The sequence below is a fragment of the Ovis aries genome, chromosome 10 (assembly GCF_016772045.2).
Source record: "Ovis aries strain OAR_USU_Benz2616 breed Rambouillet chromosome 10, ARS-UI_Ramb_v3.0, whole genome shotgun sequence".
NCBI classification, from domain to species: Eukaryota; Metazoa; Chordata; class Mammalia; order Artiodactyla; family Bovidae; genus Ovis; species Ovis aries.
Window position 1 is genome coordinate 20,608,296 of NC_056063.1, and position 22,952 is coordinate 20,631,247.

Consider the following 22,952-nt stretch of genomic DNA (forward strand, 5'->3'; position numbering starts at 1 on the left):
CAAACTGGGTGCTTTAAAACAGCAAAACTTTATTCTCACAGTTCTGGGGATGAGGAGTCCAAAATCCAGATGTCAACAGGCAGCTCACCCTGTGAAGGCTCTGATTATTATTATCACCTAATTTTTTAAACGGGGCTTCCCTAGTGGCTCAGATGGTAAAGAATCTGCCAGCAATGCTGGAGACCCAAGTTTGATCCCTGGGCTGGGAAGATCCCTTGGAAAAGGAAATGACAACCCACTCCAGTATTCTTGCCTGAGAAATACCACGGGCAGAGGAGCTAGATATAGTCTTACCATACAAACCCAGTTTACAATTCCTCAGAAAATAAGTTACATGTATACATTATACTCTTTAAAAAAAAATCTAAAGCTGTTTCTGCTAAAACTTGAAGAGAAAAGCAGAATTTCGATTTACTTTTGTTCTCAACACAGTCATCATTAAACAACAGGAAAATTAGTTTTCCCTAAGCACATGCAGGGGGCTTCCCAGGTGACTCAATGGTAAAGAATCCACCTGCCAACCAGATGCTGGTTCGATCCCTGGGTTGAGAAGATCCCTGGAGAATGAAATGGTAACCCACTCCAGTATTCTTGCCTGGGGAATCCCACGGACAGAGGAGCCTAGCGGGCTACAGTCCATGGGGTCGCAAAGAGTTGGACACCACTTAGCGACTTAAACAGCAACAACAAAGCATGCACAGATTATTGTTGTTGCAAAAAGTTACTCTCTTTTCCTAGGCCTAAATGTTTAGGGAAATTTGCTAGTATATCCACTCCCTCCTTTTTTTCACCAGAATTTCCTACTTCACGGGGAATGTTTAGAAAGAGCACGAGGAGCTAGATGTTTTCACATGAGACTTTAATAATACTGTACTTTGTATTTACATATTATATAGTCTTGGTACTTCATAGCTCATTATCATTTCAAATTTAGAAACCAGTATACGAAAGCACAAAGTTTAGAAGCAGCTCTCCCCTGCCCGACAGCAAGTTATTAATGCCAGGATTGGAGCTCAATTACTGACACATGTGTTTGTAGTCCTTCAACCTTCAAAGATCATTTTCATAACATAAAATGAAGTGTTCAGTACGTAGGACATATCAGTTATCGAACATTCTGTTTATTCAAAATAATGTTAAGAACCATGGAGCTTTAATCATACAAATAACTATATTAAACCCCACGTGTGCTCAGTCACTTCAGTCATGTCCAACTCTTTGGGACCCCATGGACTATAGCCTGCCAGGCTCCTCTGTCCTTGGGATTCTTCAGGCAAGAATGGAGTGGGTTGCCATTTCCTTCTCCAGGGATCTTCCTGACCCAGGGATTGAACCTGTGTCTCCTGCGCCTCCTGCATTGCAGGCGAATTCTTTATCACTAGCCATCAGGGAAGCCCCATTAAACCTCATAGGCCAACATTAATATGAATATAGACTAAAGGTGTCATTCAATTAAAATTAATATTTAATATAAATTCATAAATGTATATACATATATAATCTAATTAGCTCCACGAAGTTGAATATATTTCAATCAAAAAGTCAGCAAACGTGTTAGCACACTTAAAAATGTGAACTACTGCTTTAAAAAATTTTCACCAACATGCTGTAATTCCAAAGGGCACAAATGCCACTGGTCAGACTGCTATGTATGCTATCAAGTGTCTCCTCACTGGAATAAAAGCATCCACTGTCTGCTGATTTACTCGGGAACTAAGGTATTCTCCAGTTCTCTAAGCAGTGCTCGCCGTTGTTTTAATTCCAGCATCTTGAATACTCATATGTCAGGGAGATTCTGTAAGATCTGTCTCCAGGAAGCACAGGCTACCATGTGGGCATCAGAAGGAAGATTAGCAAGTGACTGAATCAGCTTCTCGACTATCGTTTTCAGACACTGGCTGGTGGGCAGCATTCATATCTCTGTCAAACTGCTGTCCTTCAGTTTGTAGAGTCAAATGACTGCAGATGTTTCTAAACTCAACACTGTCCTGAAAGGAAGAGCAAACACAAACAAGCAATTAGGGTATGGAGGACAGTCTTCACTCCCATCTTCTCTGATGACAGAATCTCAATTTTCCTCTCAGAGCATCATTCTCCTCCATTCTCAGCCCACACAGTTTGACCAACGCTAACCCTATTCCTCAACTCCAGGGGCAAGGTCAATCAGAGCACATCATCCCTCAGCCACTTCAACTGACCAGGGATGGGCAGATGACCTAAGATGGGTCGGTAAGCCACAGTCCCAGGAGATTGCTCAATTGGGAAAGAGAAGTTCTATTTAACTGGAGCTGTTGGAAAACATCTTGCCACCATAAGGAGAGAATTCAAATGAAAGTAAAGCCAACACATTTTTAAAAAAAAAGTAGAAACGAGATTAAAAGAGACTGACTTCAATTACATTTTCTGAGCATGTCAGTCTAGCTGTGCTTGGACAATAAATCCCAGGATTTTTTAGCTATCTGAATCAATAAATATTTCTTTCTACTTAAGCCATTTGGAGTTGAATTTCTCATGTGTGCTAAGTTGCTTTAGTCATGTTCAACTCTTTGCAACTCTCTGGACTATAGCCTGCCAGGCTCCTCTGTCCATGGGATTCTCCAGGCAAGAATACTGGAGTGAATTTCTCGTATTTGTTCTTAAAAGAGCTTTGATGAATACACAGATAGACTGTTCCTTTTATTCCACAATTACTATCTTCAAGATTCCCAAAACAGGATTTGGTATTTAATGAAAATGGTCCCAAGAAATATTTGATGCAAATCTAGAAAGAGTTCACAAGTAGTTTTAAAGAATGAACTAATTAAATAGATCTTTAATTTTCAAATATTTCACATTCTAAAATCCATTGCATGTAAATGGTACACTGAAATTATTCCACATCAGAGATAATGTTTGCTATATGTTTTATTTTAAATACAGTCGACTCAAAGAGCACAAGATTGAACTGCACAGGTACATTTATATACAGATTTTTTCCAATAAATATGAACTACAGTACTAGAGGCTCAGATGGTAAAAGTCTGCCTGCAATGCAGGAGACCTGGATTCAACCCTGGGTCAGAAAGGGCCTCTGGAGAAGGGAATGGCTACCCACTCTAGTATTCTTGCCTGGAGAATTAATTCCATGGACAGAGAAGCCTGGCAGACCACAGTCCATGGGGTTGCCATGGCTGAGCAACTAACACTATCACACTATCCATAGTTAGTTGAACCCATGGATTTGGAACCCTGGAGCTGGAGGGCCAGCTATAAAATCATACACAGATTTCTGACTGCTTGGAGGGCCAGCACCTCTAACCCTATCCTTCAAGATTCAAATGTACATGAAAACGACTCCCCCCAGACTTCTGGTTCTGTCACTTGGCACATACAGTTTCCCTATAAGGTCTTGCTACTAAATTCTAAGCAGTAGAACAAACATCCTTTCTGAGCTTGCAAGGGAGTAATGGAAATTTCCAAGGGCCAAGTATAAAAGAAAGGCAAATTACTTTAGCTGTGTGCCAATACCTATCAAGAAGAGAAAGCTGGTCTCTCTTGAGCTGGGTTTGGGGTAGAAGGTACAGTTGTCCTTATGAATGTGCGACGGCAGACCTGTACGATACAGTAGTTCCAGTTTGGAGTTGCCCTCTATACCATATACATGTTCATAGAGCACTCATGCCAAGAAGTGAATTTAAAAATTGGAACTGGTCTGAAATATCCACGGACACGTGGCAAAAGCAAACAAAAGCCTATTCCACAGAAACCTGTTCACAACCCATGCCCCACAATAGTACTGCCAGAAAGTCTGTTGAAGACAAACAGAATATGAAATTTAAAGTACAGTCCATCCTGATATAGTATATATAATGCAGGGCAGAATTAGACTCCAAGAATTTCAGGCATAAATTATAAAATATATGTATTATGGTTAAACATATAAAAGAAAAAAGTCAGAAAAAAACTCCCAAGAGAAAACAAGCTTGAAAAAGAACCTAATCCCACTTCTAGAAATGACAATTATCACAGCAAATTAAAATACTCAATGGGAAACACATTAATAAACACAGCTGAGGAGAAGATTGGTAAAGTGGATGATAAGTTTGAGGAAATTATCCAGAATGCAAAATAAAGACTTGGAAAATATGAGAAGTTGACTGACATGGACGACAGAATGACAAAGTATGACAAATACATTTTCAGGAGAGATAAGAAAGAACAAGAGAGAAGTAGTGGTCAAAGAGAATAATGGATAAAAATTATCCCAAATTGATTCAAAATGTGAATCCTAAGATTTAGGAAACAAAACAAGCTTTGAGTAGAAATAGTTAAATGAGATCCAAATCTAAACTCATTAAGGTAAAACTGCTCTTAAAAGCAACCATATAGGAAAAAGATGGCACTCAGCCTGGATAACCAAACAGCTAAGTTCCAGCCAACTTCTAAGCCACAACAATTGAAGATAACAGAATAGAATAACATCCTCAAATAACTGTCGGCCAAGATTTTTTTTTAATTCCACTGAACTACCATTTAAATATCAAGGCAAAATAAACGTGCATTCATTTCAAAGCACAAAAGGAGTTATCACAGTAGACATTCACTGTCAGATCTTCTTAAAGATATAATTCAGAAAGAGGAAATTCAAAGAGATGTAAGACGCAACAGTGAACAGAGAAACTTAAAAACACAGCATAAATCTAAAGATTTGGTTAATCAAAACAAAAATTTTAACAACTAACTTGGGTTTCACAAAAGCAAGATGGTTGTAAAACACTGAGGTACAGTCCCACGTAGGATACAGTGGCGTTCTAAGACATTGCATCATTGAAGACAAAAGTGGCAGAGGGGATCAATTTTAGGCTTGTTAAGTATGCCTGTGAGAAATGTAAGGATCATTGTTAAAAGGAGAGAAATAGGAGGCCAGAAAAGTGGTGCCACGCAGGACAGGGCAAAAGTGTTCAGCTGCCCCTTCCCAGACTGAGTAAAGCACCGCAGGCTTTGAGGTCCCTTTCCTGTGGCTGCAGCGGACTTCGACCATATCCAGAAGATAACAGTGCTGGAGTTTCTGTCCATGGGAAACCTTCTGTGGTATACAAATTTTTTTCAAGTATAGAAATAGTCCATAATATTTCAGAATCAGCAGAGGAAAAAGATATATCCAAAACTTAATTGATCCTACTGATAGAAGGTAAAAACGGAGAAATAAAGGATTCAAACATAAAGCAAGATGAATAGAAGTCTAAAATGTGGCACAAATAAACCTATCTACAAAACAGAAACAGACTCAGCCATAGGGAAGAGACTTGTGGTTGCCAGGGTGGTGGGAGGCAGGGGAGAATGATGGTCTGGGAGTTTGGAGTTGGTAGATGCAAACCATTATATATAGGATGGATAAACAACAAGGTCCTACTGTAGAGCACAGGGAACTGTATCCGATATCCTGTGATAAACCATAATGGAAAAGAATATAGAAAAGAATGTATCTATGTGTAAAATTGAGTCATTTTGCTGTACAGCAGAGATTGGCTGCTGCTGCTGCTGCTAAGTCGCTTCAGTCATGTCTGACTCTGTGCGACCCCAGAGATGGCAGCCCATCATTGCAAATCAGCTATACTCCAAATGAAAAAGTACCAAATAAGTCACTTTTTGAAATACAGTGGTTCCCAAGTTGGATATTCAAATTTTATCTGAATGCTAAAAGCAAAACATTTAAAACTAAAAACATCCAAGATTGAAAGTAAATGGATACTAAATATATATCAAGCAAAGTCAAAATAAATCCGGAAAAATCATTTTTAGGGATAAAATAAACTGCAACATGGACTATTGCCCAAGAAGACAGTTTTGTACTTGTGTGTGTCTAATATGATAACCTCAACTTACACTCAATCCACAGACATAAAGACTAATTTTAACTCATCTTTCTCAGAAACTGATCAGACAACAGGACATTCAGCCTAGAGAGAAAAGACTGAAAATCTTTTCTAATCATAAGCTTGGTCTAATGGAGACAAGCAAATATACTTTATTCTCAAACATCTATGGATTACTTATGAAAGATGAACGTGAAAGTCGCTCAGTCGTGTCCGACTCTTTGCCACCCCATGGACTATACAGTCCATGGAATTCTCCAGGCCAGAATACTGGAGTGGGTAGCCTTTCCCTTCTCCAAGGGATCTTCCCAATCCAGGAATTGAACCAGGGTTTCCTGCATTGCAGGCAGATTCTTTACCAACTGAGCTATGAGAGAAGCCCTATGACGTTATAGTAATGCCACAAAACAAATCTCAATATCAAATGTTATATCATTCAAATCAGAAAGGAAAAAATGAGAAACCAATAATATAGATAACCTTCCCCAAACAAGTATGACTTTAAAATCCACTTCTAAATAACTCATGGGTCAGTGAAAAAAATAATTGAAACTTTAAAATGCTCTATTTGTTGTTGTTCTTCAGTTGCTAAGTCCTGTCCAACTCTTTGCAACCCCATAAACTTCAGCATGCCAGGCTTCCCTGTTCTTCACTGTCTTCCAGAGTCTTGCATAAACTCACATGCATTGAGTTGGTGATGCCATCCAACCATCTCATCCTCTGTTGCCCACTTCTCCTCTTGCCCTCAATCTTTCCCAGCATCAGGGTCTTTTCCATTGAACTGGCTCTTCACATCGATGGCCAAAATATTGAAGCGTCAGCATCTATCTTTCCAATGAATATTCAGGGTTGATTTCCTTTAGGATTGATTGGTTTGATCTCCTTGCTGTCCAAGGGACTCTCAAGAGTCTTCTCCAGCACCACAGTTCGGAACATCAATTCTTGGGCACTCAGCCTCCTTTATAGTTCAGCTCTCACATCTGCACATGATTACTGGAAAAACCATAGTTTTGACTAGATGGACCTTTGTTGGCAAAGTGATCTCTCTGTTTCTTAGTATGCTATCTAGGTTGGTCATAGCTTTTCCTCCAAGGAGCAAGTGTCTTCTAATTTCATGGCTGCAGTCACCATCCGCAGTGATTTTGGAGCCAAAGAAAATAGTCTGTCAACTGTTTCCGTTGTTTCCCCATCTATTTGTCATGAAGTGATGATGGGACTGGATGCCATGATCTTAGTTTCTTGAATGCTGAGCTTTAAGCCAACTTTTTCACTCTGCTCTTTCACCTTCAAGAGGCAGTTTAGTTCCTCATCGCTTCCTGCCATTATAGTGGTATCATCTGCATATCTGAGGTTGTTGATATTTCTTCTGGCAATCTTGATATCAGCTTGTGAGTCATCTAGCCCAGCAATTAGCGTGATGCATAAAAGTTAAATAAGCAGGGTGATAATTTATAGCCTTGATTTACTCCTTTCCGTACTGAACAATTATGGAAATACCATATTACAATTTGTGGGATGTAGCTCTGATGATAAAAGCATAGACTTAAATGTTTATAGAAGTAACGAATAACCACTTAACCAATGAAAATCCATGAGCTATGGATGCAAGGCAATAACTTAAGAGAAACAGATAAGAATAAAAAAAAAATCCTAAAAGTTGAACAAAGTTTGACAAGGAGCTAGTTTTTTAGTTTTTTTTTTTTTTTTTCTAATTCTGTGTAGGAAGGGACGCTATTCTCCCTAATAAAAACTCTCTCGGTTGGGTGAGAAGAACCTGGGTTTCTGGCAAAGTGTTTACTAGAAAACATTCTCCAAGAAACAAAACAAATGTCCTTTCATTCAATTCGGCAAACAACAGCAGCAGGACTCCATGTGGGCTAACACACCAGAGTCGCCTTCTGGGAGTATTCACAGGTTACCACCCTTCTAGAGTGCTTTTCTCCTTAAAGCATTCTTGTTTCCCTGCCTTTGTGTGTTGCTTATTTATTTCTGCTCCGAAGGTATTAAGGGGCCCTGTAGATAATCTGTCCCACAGGTTTTGGAGTAACGTATATTGCTGGAGCATGTTGCTTGGAAATGAGAAACCAGAGGGAGAAAATGACTCTGGACTGCTTTCCCAAGATCCACATCAAGGGAAATTGTCCACTTGCTTTATAGAAGCAATCCAACTCTAAGTACAAAGTGGAAGGATCAAAGACAACATGCAAAAAGAAATTTAAAATAGAAGGACCCACCAAAATGTGTGCTGACGTGTGCCTATTAGCCAGTCTGCAAAGGCATTCATCACCCAGAGAAGATTAAAATGCCTTTAAAAACATATTTGTAGGCTGAAAATCTGAAGCCAATTTCACATTTACTGTAAAGAATCAAAGAAGGCATCTTTAGGGAAAATTATACATACAATAAAATTCCACTGCTGAGCTATACTGGTCCCTGAGGCCCTAGGTAAACTTCAGATCTCTGGCGAGCTTTGCAAAGTCTCTTTATTTTACTATTTTAGTACAGTATTTCCATTTAATCCTTTTTCAAATATATTAACAGTCAAAGAAAACAAATTAATAGGAATAGGCTTTCCATGGGACTCTTAAGCCAAGGAAGGGAAAAATAAAACAGGTGGTTGCTTCCCTTCCTTTCTGGAAGGTCTGAAGGCCAACTATGGATCCAACAGCCGTGACCTCCAACCCAACCTCTCCTGCAGAAGGTAGGGGCCGCCAGTGACAGCCTTAAAGCAACAGCATATAAAATGGCACATGGGTTTTCAGTAGAAACTCACATGATCAATACTGGTGATGATTTCACTTATGGTGCTTTCCACTCAATGACAGAAGGCATCCTCCCAGCAGCTTTTATTTAGCAAGTTCCAGATGCTTCCAGAAATGATGTAATATCCTACACGGTGCTTTGAGCGTTTTGCCAGAATTAGAACACGATGGTGGCTGAGCAATCTAAAAGCAGGTTTTGGAACGTCTAAAGCCTTGTGTAATCTCAGATTTTGGATATGAAATGTATTGATTGCTACAGTGGTCCAAATCGATGGCCAGCACTTACATTTTAAAATGAGTTGAGATAATCTCTCATGACTCAACTAATCTACTGGGACAATGGCCTCAGTCTGTTTGCCTGTTAATGAATCTGTTAAATTTATTTCGAATGTGTACTTAGCCTCTAATACATGACTTATTACTACACTGGATAAAAGGCAATAAGACATGGCACTTGACCTTTAAAGAGCTTATAACTTAGTAGAAGGAATCACACACATACAGCATATCTCCCAATGTCCAGTGAAATGTGATGAGTGAGGGATATGGTATAAAAAAAACCAAACATAAAAACCCAGTCCTACAGAAGAACAGGCATTTATAGACTCATGATCTAAACATTGTACACAGTTCATTCTGGGGGGGAATGCTTTCAATAGCATACCTGATGCGTGGTTGCCCAAAATCTGCAAGATGCACAAGATGACAAAGTTAAGGAGATTGTCTGAACAAAAATGTGAATGTACTTAACACTACCCTTAAAACAGTAAATTTCACTTTGGGTTTTTGGTTTTTTTTTTCTACTACAATTAAAAAAAAAAATAGTGGTTGAAACTATCAGGTTACTGCCAGCCTTTGTAGAAGGGAGTGGAAATTTGGATGAGGCATCAGCGAAATGGTAGGTAAGAAGGACTGTACAGTTGCTATAAGAGGGATGGTGTTGGGGAAAACAATATTTGACTCTTAGAGGAAAGAGATGGCCCAGAATTAGAATGAATGATGCTGTTACTGAAAGGTGTGTGGTCTGGCTGCTCACTGCTCAAAAGCCAATAAACAGGCCAGACTGGTGGGAAGGAAAGTCTGCTTTATTTCAGACGCCGGCAACTGGGGTGGGGAGGGTGGCAGACATGTGTCCAAAGGCCAACTCCCCCCTCTGCACCCCTCCACATTGACAACCAGTGCGCAGGAGCTTTTATAGATAGTAGTGGGGAGGGGGCTACAGGCAGGAACAGCATCATCAGCTCTGACAGTCATCTTCAAACTGGTCATCAGTGGTCTGACCAGCATTGTGTTGGTTATCTAGGTACAGTTATTCTTCAGTTCCAGGGTCCACTTGTTCCCATTTCTTTGCAGTCAGTTCTCAGAACTGTGGCAGCTCATGTCCTGAGTACAATCTGGTCATCATGTAGTTGACTTGTCCACCTCATGTTTAGTATTTATGAGACAGCTCACAGGATATGGCTCAGAATACTATCTATAGCCCTTGAGAAAGAACTAAAGGTCCTTGAATATTGTTACTAACTACATTATTATTATTTAGTCTCCTTTGACTGTTTTTTCTTTGTTTCCGTGTTTCTCATTTCTCTGATTTCCGTGTTTCTCATTTCTCTGATTAAATTTATTCTTTGACTAAAATTTTCCATAGACAAAAGGCAAGCAAAGGTCAGGGGCCGGTGGAGGGTGGAGGCAAGGATCGTAGAGTCCTGCTCAATTTCAATACCAGCAAAAACCTGGAGCCAAGTTGGGCCTGGGACTGGAAGGAGATCAGTCTGAAAAAACAACAGAGCATCATGTTACCTATTCAGAATAAGCTGGTGCAGAAAGCCTTGAATGCCAGTCAAGTCCCTGGAACTTCTGAGCTTGGCAAACCAGCATTTGAAGAACACTTGTCAAGCCTATGAGCCTGAGCACCTATTAGGCGCCAGGCTCCAAGTGAGGCTCCTTATATACCATATTTCACTCAGCCCTCACAATCATCCAGGAATTAGAGATGAAAAGAAATGCTGCTTGGAGAAATTAAATGACATCCCTAAATAGCACAGCAAGTAAGTGGCAGAGCTGAAATCTATCTCTCTCTCAAAACTCAAGTGTTCATCAAAGACTCACCCCACATCAGAGACTGGGCCAGATGCCAGGGTGACAGAGAGCAGAGCTCACCGTCCAGTGCGGGAGACGGACCAGTGAACGGGAGGGACAGAGCTGCAGATGCCACCCTGGGGTGAACAGGGACACCATGGAAGCCAGCTACGAGCACCCAACTAGCTTTAAGGGAGGAACAAAAATGTCTCCTTGTGAATTGTTACATGTTTCTTTTCCGGCTATATTCATGCTGTTTTTCTTAAGGTTAACTAAGCGTTAAGAAGCTCAAATTGGCGGTGATCATATCCAAACTGAAGACTGTCCCGTTGGTCCTGCCCTCTTCTCTGCAACATATTTGAGACGGCTTGGTTATCTGGAAAGGATTCAAGGCATGGAAGCTTCCACGGCCCATGTAAAGCCAACTCCTAGCTAATCAGAGACCTCCTAGCCAGAGCTCTCCCTTCCTCCGCTCTGTTCTCTCCCACCCAGTGGCAGGGAGGTCTCTTACAAAATCCACCCAACGTGTGCTCTTCTGCTTCGTACACTGTGTTTATTAGGAATGCACACGTCTGGAACCTTGACAACTGAAAATGCACCTGCAAAGTTCAAAAAGGGTAGAAAAGCTAAGCTCCTTTTTAGCTTTTTACTGAAAATAAACACTCCCATCAAAACCAAAGGCTTGAAAGCAGAAAGAATCTGGCAACAGGAGTCAGTTTCAAAGCTTGTTTTCTGAAACCAACACCAATGGATAATAAAGTCAAAAATAAAAAATGACTTTATAGGTTCTATAATACAGATAACTTTTAAACAATACACAAAGGTTTTTTTTTTTTACCCCCTCCACGACATCACCTTCAAAATCATGTCTAGATCTTCACAAACTATAAATCAATTCATATTCCCTTCACCTCTGGCTTTAAGATAAGTTGATTCTTTCCAAAACAGTCCTGTCTTGAGCTGCTTGCTCTTATAATGGTCTCCACAAGCTTGTTTCTTCTCACATTTTCCCTCCCACTCTCCCCAATGCCTAGCATCTTCTGCAAAGAGTATTAATGAAAGAGCTTTTCCCCAGCTCTCTGTGATAAGGCCTGACCTTAGTGAACTTTGGCCTGGACAGCAGACCACTCTCCACTAAAGCTGCCCAGGGGCTGGCCCTTCAGGGGAACACAGATCCTCCCCGGACCCATCAGAGTACTCCACGCTGGATACGCACGTAAAATGGGACTGTCGTTTCTCTATTTTAGAGGGATGTTATGAAAACCACACTATCAGGAACAGTATACTACAAATTGCCCCAGCTGCTCTTCGTTCATTGGTATCTGGCTTTAAACCACAAATTCATAGGGCCCAGAACAGTCATCAGTTGCCTAAACTCAAGGTCAATTTCAAGTAGATATGCAACTGCATATTAATAAAACACCCAATGAAGAACCACGGTATCTGCCAGTCACCATAAAAAGTCTATCGTCCACAGGAAATTAAACATTTTTACTTGTGGTGTACCCAGTGTAAACGCTCACAAGTAACTATGGTGCCTTATGCATTTGCTTTGGGCACGGTACCATTTTCATTAGGAAAGTCCAGTGAAAAACACTTTGTGATGCATACAAGCACTCGATTCAAGTGCATTCACAAGGCAGACCCCAAAATTGGAAAATAAAGCACAGCAGCATTTCCACAAGACATTACACATTTAAGTATTTAGTTTTGTTTTAGGGCCATCTTGCAATATCTTTCCCCAAATGTTGATTTTGAAAAGATTTTATGTCCTGGTTTTCATATCATTCACCTTATAAGGAAAGACAAAGCCACAACGAAGCTACTTCTAGGGTTGTTACTGAGCCTTTTCCTGACATAGACATGCAATTTTGTCCCAAATAAAGAGCACTCCCCTGGCCATGGCTACTAATAATATAACCATGAGAACTTAATTATTCAATAGGAATATTAGAAATTTGTAAAGATGCCATTCTCAAATTTGCAGAAACTAGCTTTATTAACCAATATTTATGGGGGAAAAAAGCATTCATCATCAATGTCTTCCTCTGAGTAACTCAATATTCACACGGAATTTGCAAAGAGCCTTAGCAATGACTGTGAAGCCAAAGCCAACGGTTTTACAACCACTACTCTTGCTCTGTGGAATGAGAAAACCAGCTCAGACCACTGAATGTGACGAAATTATTGGTACCAGAATTAGTTAGTTGAATTCATAGGCAAGTTGAGCTCATAGGCAAGTGAGCAAAGGCAGGCAGGGAAGTTTTTCTGCCTCCAAAAGCTGGCATCAGCCATAGTTTCCATGAAACTTGCTTCAGAACAGAACTCTTGGAAACCATAAATGTCTTCAGCTATCAAAGGAAGATAGACAAAACTCAATCAGAGTGATTTCCTGATTGGTTGAGTTAACAGTCTCTATGGGTTGTTCACTTTTAGCAGTTTTTAAAATCCTAGACTGGCTTCCTTCTGGTGCTCCACACATTTCTATGCTCCCTTTGGATGGACAGTATTAAAGCCTCTGTGCTAATATTACTAGTCTGACAATGATTTCCCACATTTATCTGGGCTTTTTGTCACTATGTAAGGTAACCATGAGAACTTCCTTAGTGGCTCCGTGGTAAAGAATCCTTCGGCAATGCAGGAAACACAGGTTCGATCCCTGGTCTGGGAAGATCCCCTGGAGAAGGAAACGGCAGCCCACTCTAGTATTCTCACCTGGAGAATCCTACAGACAGAGGAGCCTGGTGGGCTACAGTCCATGGGGTTGCAAAGAGTCAGACACGACTTAGTGACTAAACAACAGCAAAGATGACCATGATTTAAGGAGACACAAGTCATTCCGTGTTACGGACTGAATTGCCTCTCACCAAAATGCATATGTTGAAAAGCTAACTTGCAATTTGACTCTATTCAGAGATAAGATCTTTAGGAAGATAATTAAAGTTAAACTAGGCCACACCCCTAATCCAGTAGGATTAGTGTCCCTACAATAGTAGGAAGAGACCTACGAGATATCTTGCTCTATGCACAGAGGAAAGACCACAGGACAACACAGTGAGAAGGTGGCCGTCTACAAGCCAGGAAGAGAAACGTCCCAGAAACCAATCTTGCTCTTAGACTTCCCAACCTCCAGAACAGTGAGAAAATAAATGGCTATAGTTTAAGCCACCCAGTCTGTGGCATTTTGTTATGGCAACCCAAGCTAAGATACTCAGGTTGCAGCTTGACTGTTGTGACCCAAGCAGTGTGCAGACACACGGCAGGTATGACCGTGCCCTCTCAACTGTGCACACTCATGTATTTGATTTCAGTGTGATGTTCACCACACGCCCATGAGCTAGCACTGTGAAAAGAAAGTGAAAGTGAAGTCGCTCAGTTGTGTCCGACTCTTTGCAACCCCATGGACTGCCTACCAGGCTCCTCCATCCATGGGATTTTCCAGGCAAGAATGCTGGAGTGGGTTGCCATTTCCTTCTTCAGGAGATCTTCCTGACCCAGGGATTGAACCCAGGTCTCTCGCATTGGAGGCACACACTTTATCATCTGAGCCACCAGGGAAGTCCAGCACTGTGACTGGTATCAATGGAAAGTCAGACAAAGCCACGTTTGAATAATGGGCTACTACTTCTTGAGCAAAGCTCTAAATTCCTCTGAGCCTCAGTTTCCTCCCATACTAAATTTTTATCAAACTGGTTAACTCCATCTTCTCCACCAAATTTAACAAGACTCAGTTTTGTTAAGCATTTTTCATCCACCATGAAAAGACTCGCTTCACGTTTTGTTTTGTTTTGTTTTTCGCATAAATTTGATGATTTCTTCCCTGGTGGCTCAGCAGTAAAGAATCCACCTGCCAATGCAGGAAAGGCGGGTTCACTCCCTGGATTGGGAAAATCCCCCCAGAGGAGGAAATAGCAACCCACTCCAGCATTCTTGCCTGGAGAATCCCATGGACAAAGGAGCCTGGTGGACTATACAGTCCCTGGGGTTGCAAAAGAGTTGGACATGACTTAGTGACTAAATAACAACAACATACTCAAAAGGAATATGAAGTGTTGGCTTCTTAAAGAAAAGAGTGAACTACTATAAGGATATGTATTATTACTGTGGTGAGGGTTTCTCTCCATTCATGCCCAGAAATTTCAGTCCCTTAATGCTGGTGGTTTGATAGGCGAGTCACCCGTGGTCACATCTCTCAGTCAGTCATCGGCCATGGACTAATGCTGACCTCTGAAAAGTCACTTCCTGGAAATGTCTTTGGGTCATTCTGTTTTTGTCAACAACCTCAGAAAAGTAAAGACAGAGTTTATGAGTCAGATCCATCAATATCAAAAATGAAATACAATAATAAATAGTCAATAAAGACTCCTGAAGAAGATTGAGGCATCGGTCTCTTAATAATAATACTAATAAAAGTTCAAAAGTATTGCAGTTTACCATGAACAGCCAGTATCTAAGACTTTGTATGCATTATCTCAATAACCTTTATAGGTCAAATACCACTGTTCCCACTTTACAGGTGAGGAGACTGAAGCACAAGAAGGCTAAATGACTTGGCCAAGAGTCTGCAGCAGGAAGCAGCAGAGCAGGTTTGAAATGCTCCATGGGACCAGATTGCTGTGTTGTTCCTCTTCCTCCTTTCTGTGGCAAGTAACACTGTGGGAGGGATCTGATGTTGGGGAAATTTCCACACACTTTTAAGTGCCACACAAGTGTTGTTTCCTTTAGCACAAATCCTCCTGAAGCCATTCTGGTGTATAAAATCAACCTGCATGGTCTTAATTTAAAAATATAGAAGACACGCATCCAAATCACTTGAGTCGACACTAGTAATGATGATGTCAAGTCTGTATAACCAGCACCCCCCCCAGAAAGACAAACTGCTATGTCCTTGAGTCTAAGTGCTTTGTAATCATTACCCTACAATCCAAACTGAGATACTGCCTTCTCTCCTGACAATAAACCAAGCTAGCCAGGATGCTAGCCAGGAGACAAATCATCTAGAAAAACCACTTCTCTCTCTTCTGAAAGCACTGGCTGTTCTCAGGAGCCCTGAAACTCATTATTCCCCTGAAAGTGAATAGCACAGTCCAGTTTGCAAGCAAGTTGAGATCCCTTGTTCCTAATGAGGACTCTGGATGCCTCTAAAAACACTGGCAAACATGCACCCAGAAGTCTGCATGTTTGCTTGCGATGGAGAAGAAAGGGACCAGGACTCCAGGGGTTGGGGGAGTGAGGGAAGATTTGAGCATATTTATGGATTAAGGGAACTGGCAGAGGGAACGCACTGGAAAATACAAGGTGAGAGGAGAGAATTGAAAGGAAAAAGTCCAGGGGAAAGTCTAGAGGAAAGATTTGCTCTAGCGCTTAAGAGAAAGAATTTATCTGGGGGGTGGGCAAGGGTGGGAACCACACAGTATTTCTTTATTAGAGGCAAGAAAGAAGATAACTGGAAATGAAATCTTTTAGGTAAAATGAAAGATATTTGTGTCAGATGGCCTCAATTTTCTAGACAAGGAGTGAGAGGGCTGGGGTTTGGATGAAGAAAGTTTGCAGAGAGTAGAAAATGTTTAGGACAAAAAGTCAAGTAGAGAGGGTTAAAAGGATTACCAAGTAGAAGTGACAGCTGTGTTAACCTCAAGTGGCATGAGCTGTAGTCCAGAGCAGAGGGCGGCCTTGCTATTAAGCTGGGTCAGGTCCTCCGACAATGGTTTTCTGGCCTGACCTTGCCTCTGTGATTTATCAGGGTCCTCTCTTCAGTCATTTCAACAGCTGCCTTTTTGCCTGCAAGATAATCCAAGGTCCTTAGTATGACCCAGAGGCTTTTTGCATCTGACCCCACCTAACTCTCCAGCATTTTTTTTTTTTTTTTCCGCCTTCTGCCATACTGAACTAATTTTAGTTCCCCCAAAGCCCTAGGTGCTTTCATTGCTTCTGGGCCTGAAATCCCACAGCTCCTCAGAACTGTTTTTTCCCTTTAATGCCTGGAGAGTAAACATTCTTTTTTTAAAAAAAAAAAAAAAAAAACCTCCTCCAAGAAGCCTTTCTAGATCACCTAATGTAAAACTGATCACTCAGCTTTTCCTTTTGTCAACCCACCTGTGCCCTATATAGGTTCCTGGCATGACAGAGTACTTCATGTTTCATTAATTCTAAGGTGCATGTTTTTTCACATTTCAAAAATCTCTGAAGTGAGGATATGTCTTATATTTGATAGTGTGTCACAGTTTAATTGGTAGGATTTTTATTATTATTATTTCTCAGTGGTACCAAAAAGTGCATCTTACCTCAAGAGCACTGGTGAAATGCAGCTTCGTTTTTAAAAACTTTTTAGAATGAAGCAGTGATTCGCATATGGAGGTGATCTCGTTTTCCCTCCCAGCACACACACTTCAGCAATATTTGGTTCTGTCCACTAGTGGGGAGGGTAGGCTGCTGGCATCTACTAGGTAGAGGCAGAGGATGCCCAGACCCTGCCCCGCAACCCCCATACACACACACAAAGAATCATCCTGCCCAAAACATCAGCAGTGTGAAAGTTGAGAAACCCTAGTTTAGGGTGACAATATTTATTCGGGTATATGCTATGCTTTATTATATTTGATTTTAAATCAATCTTCTAATATATATCAATGTTTTCCAAACGTTGGCTTGTAGAGCAAGAACAGCAACTCTTGAAAAATACCCTTTCTTCATCACCCCTCCCCCATGTCCGTCCACTAGACTCCCCAGAGAATGAATGAAGCAATATTAGGGATCAAAACTGGAAAGCCAGAGGGTCTAAAAGGGATCTGTGACCTTAAACAAATTAGGAGAGTTAATAGCAAGGCCAAGACTGGATCCCAGACCCCCAGATTTCCCTGCTGCCACGCAACCTGGGAGGCAGGCCGCTCTGCTCTCTGCCTAAGTTGGCTAACACAGTTTGGTACCTTAAGAGGAAACCTGTGCCCTTCAAATATGAGCAGCGCGACTTAGCAGGAGTTTAGCCTGAGTATTCACGCTTCAACACCCAGCACCCACGCCACTCTGGTGCTACTTTATGAGAATTTAGGTTGACTCTGTAAGGCCCCCTGAGCTCCGTGGGGAATTGGATTTATGCAAAAATAACTGCGATTCATAAGTGTGAAGGAACTTCAAATACATGTAGGTGATTTCGTCATACAAACGGCAGAGCGAACGGAACACGTGTATTGGAGGCTGTAGGAGAGCGGTTATTAATTTGGAAGGAGAGCAGGCAGAGCCTTCCTCCACGCCCAGAAGCTGCACGTGTGAAAAGAGCCTCGCACTGGGGCTGGAAGCTGATTCATGTGAGCGAGGGAGGGGTCCCAGAGGAAAGTTTTGGCAAAGCCTTTCCGTGTCTCCGTGCTGCAGTCAGGTGGGCCCCGATTGCCCACTCCCCCGAGCACCACCTTCCTCCTTCCCACTCCGAAGGCTGGATCACTCTGGGGGAGGCTCCACTCTGGATCTTGTGGCCCACCTTCGTGTCCACCAATCCCCTCTCCACTCTGCGCCGCCGCAGGGGGATGGATGCCGGAAGCCAGGCTCACCTTCAGGCGGATGGGGAAGGACCGCTCCTGCGGAGGGGGCCCAGGAGCGTCTGTCTGCTCCACTCTGACCAGCTCCGAGGGCCGGCGGGCTGCGCGTCGCCACCCGAGCCAGGATGCAGGGCCCGCGGCCCCCGGGAAGGGCAGCAGTTCCGCGCCTCCTTTGGCACCTCGCACAGCTTCCACCTCGGCGGAGCTCGCCTGCGCCCTCGGACCCCAGATTCCTGAACCCCCGGCTCCCGCCCTCCTCTTCCCGCCCTCTCCTGGGCCCTGCCAGCCCTGGGCCTGAGAGACACGCCGGGGTGGTGGGCACGTGGTCTAGGTCATGCGGGCTCCCGGGGGCGCCCGGACGGTCCCCTGAGCCCCCCTCCTGCTGCAGCAGCTAAAGGGTGTGCAGAGCCACCATCTGAGGGCCGGTGGAGACCTCTGAGAGCACGGGGCTGGCCCTCGCCTCCGCCGCCGGCTCGTTGCGCTCCACCCGGGCAGGTGCAGCCGCGAGCGATGGAGGCGGGGGCGCGTGGGGTCGCTGGGGTCATTTTCCCAGCCCGCCGCTCCTCCGCCTCCGGGCCTCTCGGCATGTGGGGCCCGCCCCGCCTCGCACCCGAGGTCAGCGACCCGCGCTGGCCCCAGCATTCGGTTCGAGTCCGAATGGGCTTGTTCCGACTCGAGACTGCCTCAAGTCCTGCTCCCCCCGCCGTGCACTTGAAACCCGCCAGATGCTGCGCGCTGGTTCGCCCCCTCTCCTGCCGTTTTGTGCGGAGGCATCTATCCAGGGATACTCTGCCCCCGTCTCCTTTGAAGAAGGCCTACCTGAGACCCTTTGGGGGCTGTGATGGGGGGGTGCACGAGTTAAAGACCCACCAGAAACGAAAAGTGTGCAGGACCAGAGAAAAACTCACGAAACCAAGACGGTGCTTGATCCCCCTCCCACCCTTTCACAACCCTAGGGGAATTTTCAGGGACTTCGTGAAGTAGCCTTCAAGGCCTCTATCCCTCGACACAGAAGAAAGGGACTGTGTATCTTCTCAGGCCCCTTGTGCTAGAAGGGCCTGACTGCCGAGAGCAAAGTTGCCTCAGGGAGCAGCCAGGCCTGCTCGCATAGCAACTGGGGAAGCAAGGGCTTGGCACTGCCTAGATGAAGAGCCTCAATGTTTTTTTGTGAAACTCCCGAAGGACTTAGGCAGCGGAGTTTGAAGCTAAATCCTTTTACCAGCCATGAACCCGGGACAGCTGTACAAATAGTTGCTGGTTTTAATTAAACCTAACTTCAGCTACTTCCTTAACTTAGGAAAAAGGACTGGCAAATTTATGCTTTGATAAATTGGAAACTATTGGTGTGTGATTACACTTAAAAAAAAAAAAAGACATTTGAGGGGACTGGTAGGGAGGACTGTCTCAGAGCAGAGCGGTTTCCACTCTTTTCTTGCATGGGAAACAGTTTAGAATCTAAATTTTAAATGACCCCACAACCAAGTAAAATGGGACAAGGGTGCAGGCTCATGGCAGACAAGTAGACCCTAGCAGACCCAGAGGATGGGGTTTCATTCTTCCTTTAGAAGGAAAAGTCCATCTTTGAGGCTGTGAAGTAAGATCCGGGGAGGCCCTTGCATGGGAAAGTTTCTCCAGGGAGTCCATTAATCTAGAAGTGTGGTCATCAGAGATACAGGGAGGGATTGGGGGTCCTTGAAGGTCTCTTTAACTCTGGGATAATATGACCCCATATAATCCTCCCAACTCTCCAGTGAAGGTTCCTTCTCATTCTCAGTATTTTCTTTGCCTATGAAAACAAATCTGAATGCCAAGGTAAAGAAAACCTTTCAAAAAAAAAAAAAAGTGTGTTCACACTAATTATAACTCAGTGAAAATGCATGTCTGTGCATTGACAGAGAGGAAATTACTTTGGAGGGAAGTAAATAGTTTAAAGTTGATTAGATTCTCTTGAAGTTACTTAAGTTCATAATGAAAAAGAGAGAAATTCTTCTTTATTTTTTTTTTTAATCCTCAAACATTGAACTACATTAGTTCCCAGAGACTAACTGGGAATAACAAAAACTAACCCCTAATTTTCACAGAGCATGTCAGGTCTCCAGGGGTGCTCCTCTTTCCAGATACACTGGAAATCCTAGTGGACCCACTGTTCCACTATCAAATGACTGACTGTGAAAGCTTCTTGACAGATAGAATTCCAGCCAACTGAAGAATTGAAATCACCCAATGCAGACTGACCTGAGGCCCCAGTGTTCAAGATACCAGGCTGACTCTGAGAGCCATAACACCAACTGAATCGCCGGAGGTAAAAGAGATGGGACCAGAAAACCATGGGGCCTGGCATAGGGTGATACATGAGGCTTCATTAGCTGCCAATGTTTTCTGGTATCCATTAGAGAGCACTGGATTATCTAGAAATTCAAAGCTTTGTCTGTCTTGGCCATGACACCTTTTCCTTTGCCATGACCTTGAAATGGCTGATGATATGAGGCCCCAACTGAGGAAAAGGATCCATAAACTATTGAGGTGAGTCCATAGCAGAGCAGATCTACTTTTGATCTAAAACACTTCCAAAGTTATATATGCTGGGCTACCAGACCAGGTAACTAATTACACAGTCCCTACTCACTGTACAAACAATTTAAGGCCACTGGACAATAAAAGTCACATCCAAAAGGATGAAGGACTGGACACCTGGTGTTTTTGCTTCACAGTATCTATTTCACTATTTTATATAAACCATACTCTAATTTCCCAGTAGCTAGTCTTTCTCCTCTGGGCTCAGTCCATCTCATCAGGTGGGATGAACCCGTTCCATACAAGTGGGCTGGAGCATCTAGGCTGAGGCCAACCACACATCAATCCGAGTTCCCACTGTGAATGGTTAGGAATGGGCACATGACATAACAGGAGCCAAAGACAGTATCATTTAGAATGCTTTCAGCTGAAAGTACCATAGAAGAGAGAATAATGGAACTGGAATAAAGTCCAGGCCAAAAGATGAAACAGCAAAAAAGATGAATTCCCCTGTAACAAGAAAGCTCCATATAAAATAATCAATAAGTTACTGTCTCAGATCAAGTAGTCTTCAGGAGTGTCAGATATCCAGGGGTCCTCCTCTTTCCCAAAATACTGGAACTCCAACTTTCTGAGGCTGGCACTCCTAATATCAAATAACTGACTGCATCACATCCTTGTGGATGTGAAGCCAAGATGTAATTTCTGGAGCTTCTTCAGCCATCTTGTAAGTCTGAAGACAGAGTCTGCCTGTGAATGAGCAACACTAAAGACAGCAAAGCCAAGAGATCTGGAGAGAGAGACTTGTGGTCTTATAACACCATCTGAGCTCCATATTGTGCTGCATAAGAAGAGAGCCCCATCTCTGAGCTTTTCAGTTATTTGTTGCATTGCTCAGTCATGTCCAACTCTTTGCAAACCCATGGACTGCAACACACCAGACTTCCCTGTCCTTTGACAATCTACTGGAACTTGCTCAAACTCTTGTCCATTGAGCTGGTGATGCCATCCAACCATCTCATCCACTGTCATCCCCTTCTCCTCCTGCCTTCAATCTTGCCCAGCATCAAGGTCTTTTTTATTTTTTTTTTATTTTTATTTTTTTTTTAATTTTAAAATCTTTAATTCTTACATGCATTCCCAAACATGAACCCCCCTCCCACCTCCCTCCCCATAACATCTTTCTGGGTCATCCCCATGCACCAGCCCCAAGCATGCTGCATCCTGCGTCAGACATAGACTGGCGATTCAATTCACATGATAGTATACATGTTAGAATGTCATTCTCCCAAATCATCCCACCCTCTCCCTCTCCCTCTGAGTCCAAAAGTCTGTTATACACATCTGTGTCTCTTTCCCTGTCTTGCATACAGGGTCGTCATTGCCATCTTCCTAAATTCCATATATATGTGTTAGTATACTGTATTGGTGTTTTTCTTTCTGGCTTACTTCACTCTGTATAATCGGCTCCAGTTTCATCCATCTCATCAGAACTGATTCAAATGAATTCTTTTTAACGGCTGAGTAATACTCCATTGTGTATATGTACCACAGCTTTCTTATCCATTCATCTGCTGATGGACATCTAGGTTGTTTCCATGTCCTGGCTATTATAAACAGTGCTGCGATGAACATTGGGGTACATGTGTCTCTTTCAATTCTGGTTTCCTCGGTGTGTATGCCCAGCAGTGGGATTGCTGGGTCATAAGGTAGATCTATTTGCAATTTTTAAGGAATCTCCACACTGTTTTCCATAGTGGCTGTACTAGTTTGCATTCCCACCAACAGTGTAGGAGGGTTCCCTTTTCTCCACACCCTCGCCAGCATTTATTGCTTGCAGATTTTTGGATCGCAGCCATTCTGACTGGTGTGAAGTGGTACCTCATTGTGGTTTTGATTTGCATTTCTCTAATAATGAGTGATGTTGAGCATCTTTTCATGTGTTTGTTAGCCATCCGTATGTCTTCTTTGGAGAAATGTCTATTTAGTTCTTTGGCCCATTTTTTGATTGGGTCGTTTATTTTCTGGAGTTGAGCTGCAGAAGTTGCTTGTATATTTTTGAGATTAGTTGTTTGTCAGTTGCTTCATTTGCTATTATTTTCTCCCATTCAGAAGGCTGTCTTTTCACCTTGCTTATATTTTCCTTTGTTGTGCAGAAGCTTTTAATTTTAATTAGATCCCATTTGTTTATTTTTGCTTTTATTTCCAGAATT

General features: G+C 42.7%; 1 protein-coding gene across 1 annotated transcript; it reads right to left on the reverse strand.

Annotated features, from left to right (window-relative positions):
* Window positions 1–1,777: 1,777 nt before the first annotated feature.
* Window positions 1,778–18,640, reverse strand: DLEU7 (deleted in lymphocytic leukemia 7). Its single transcript, XM_027973891.1, is given in 4 exon segments — window positions 1,778–1,897; window positions 1,899–1,988; window positions 18,238–18,444; window positions 18,446–18,640. Coding segments are annotated over 4 exon segments (612 nt in total).
* Between the last annotated feature and the right edge of the window lie 4,312 nt (window positions 18,641–22,952).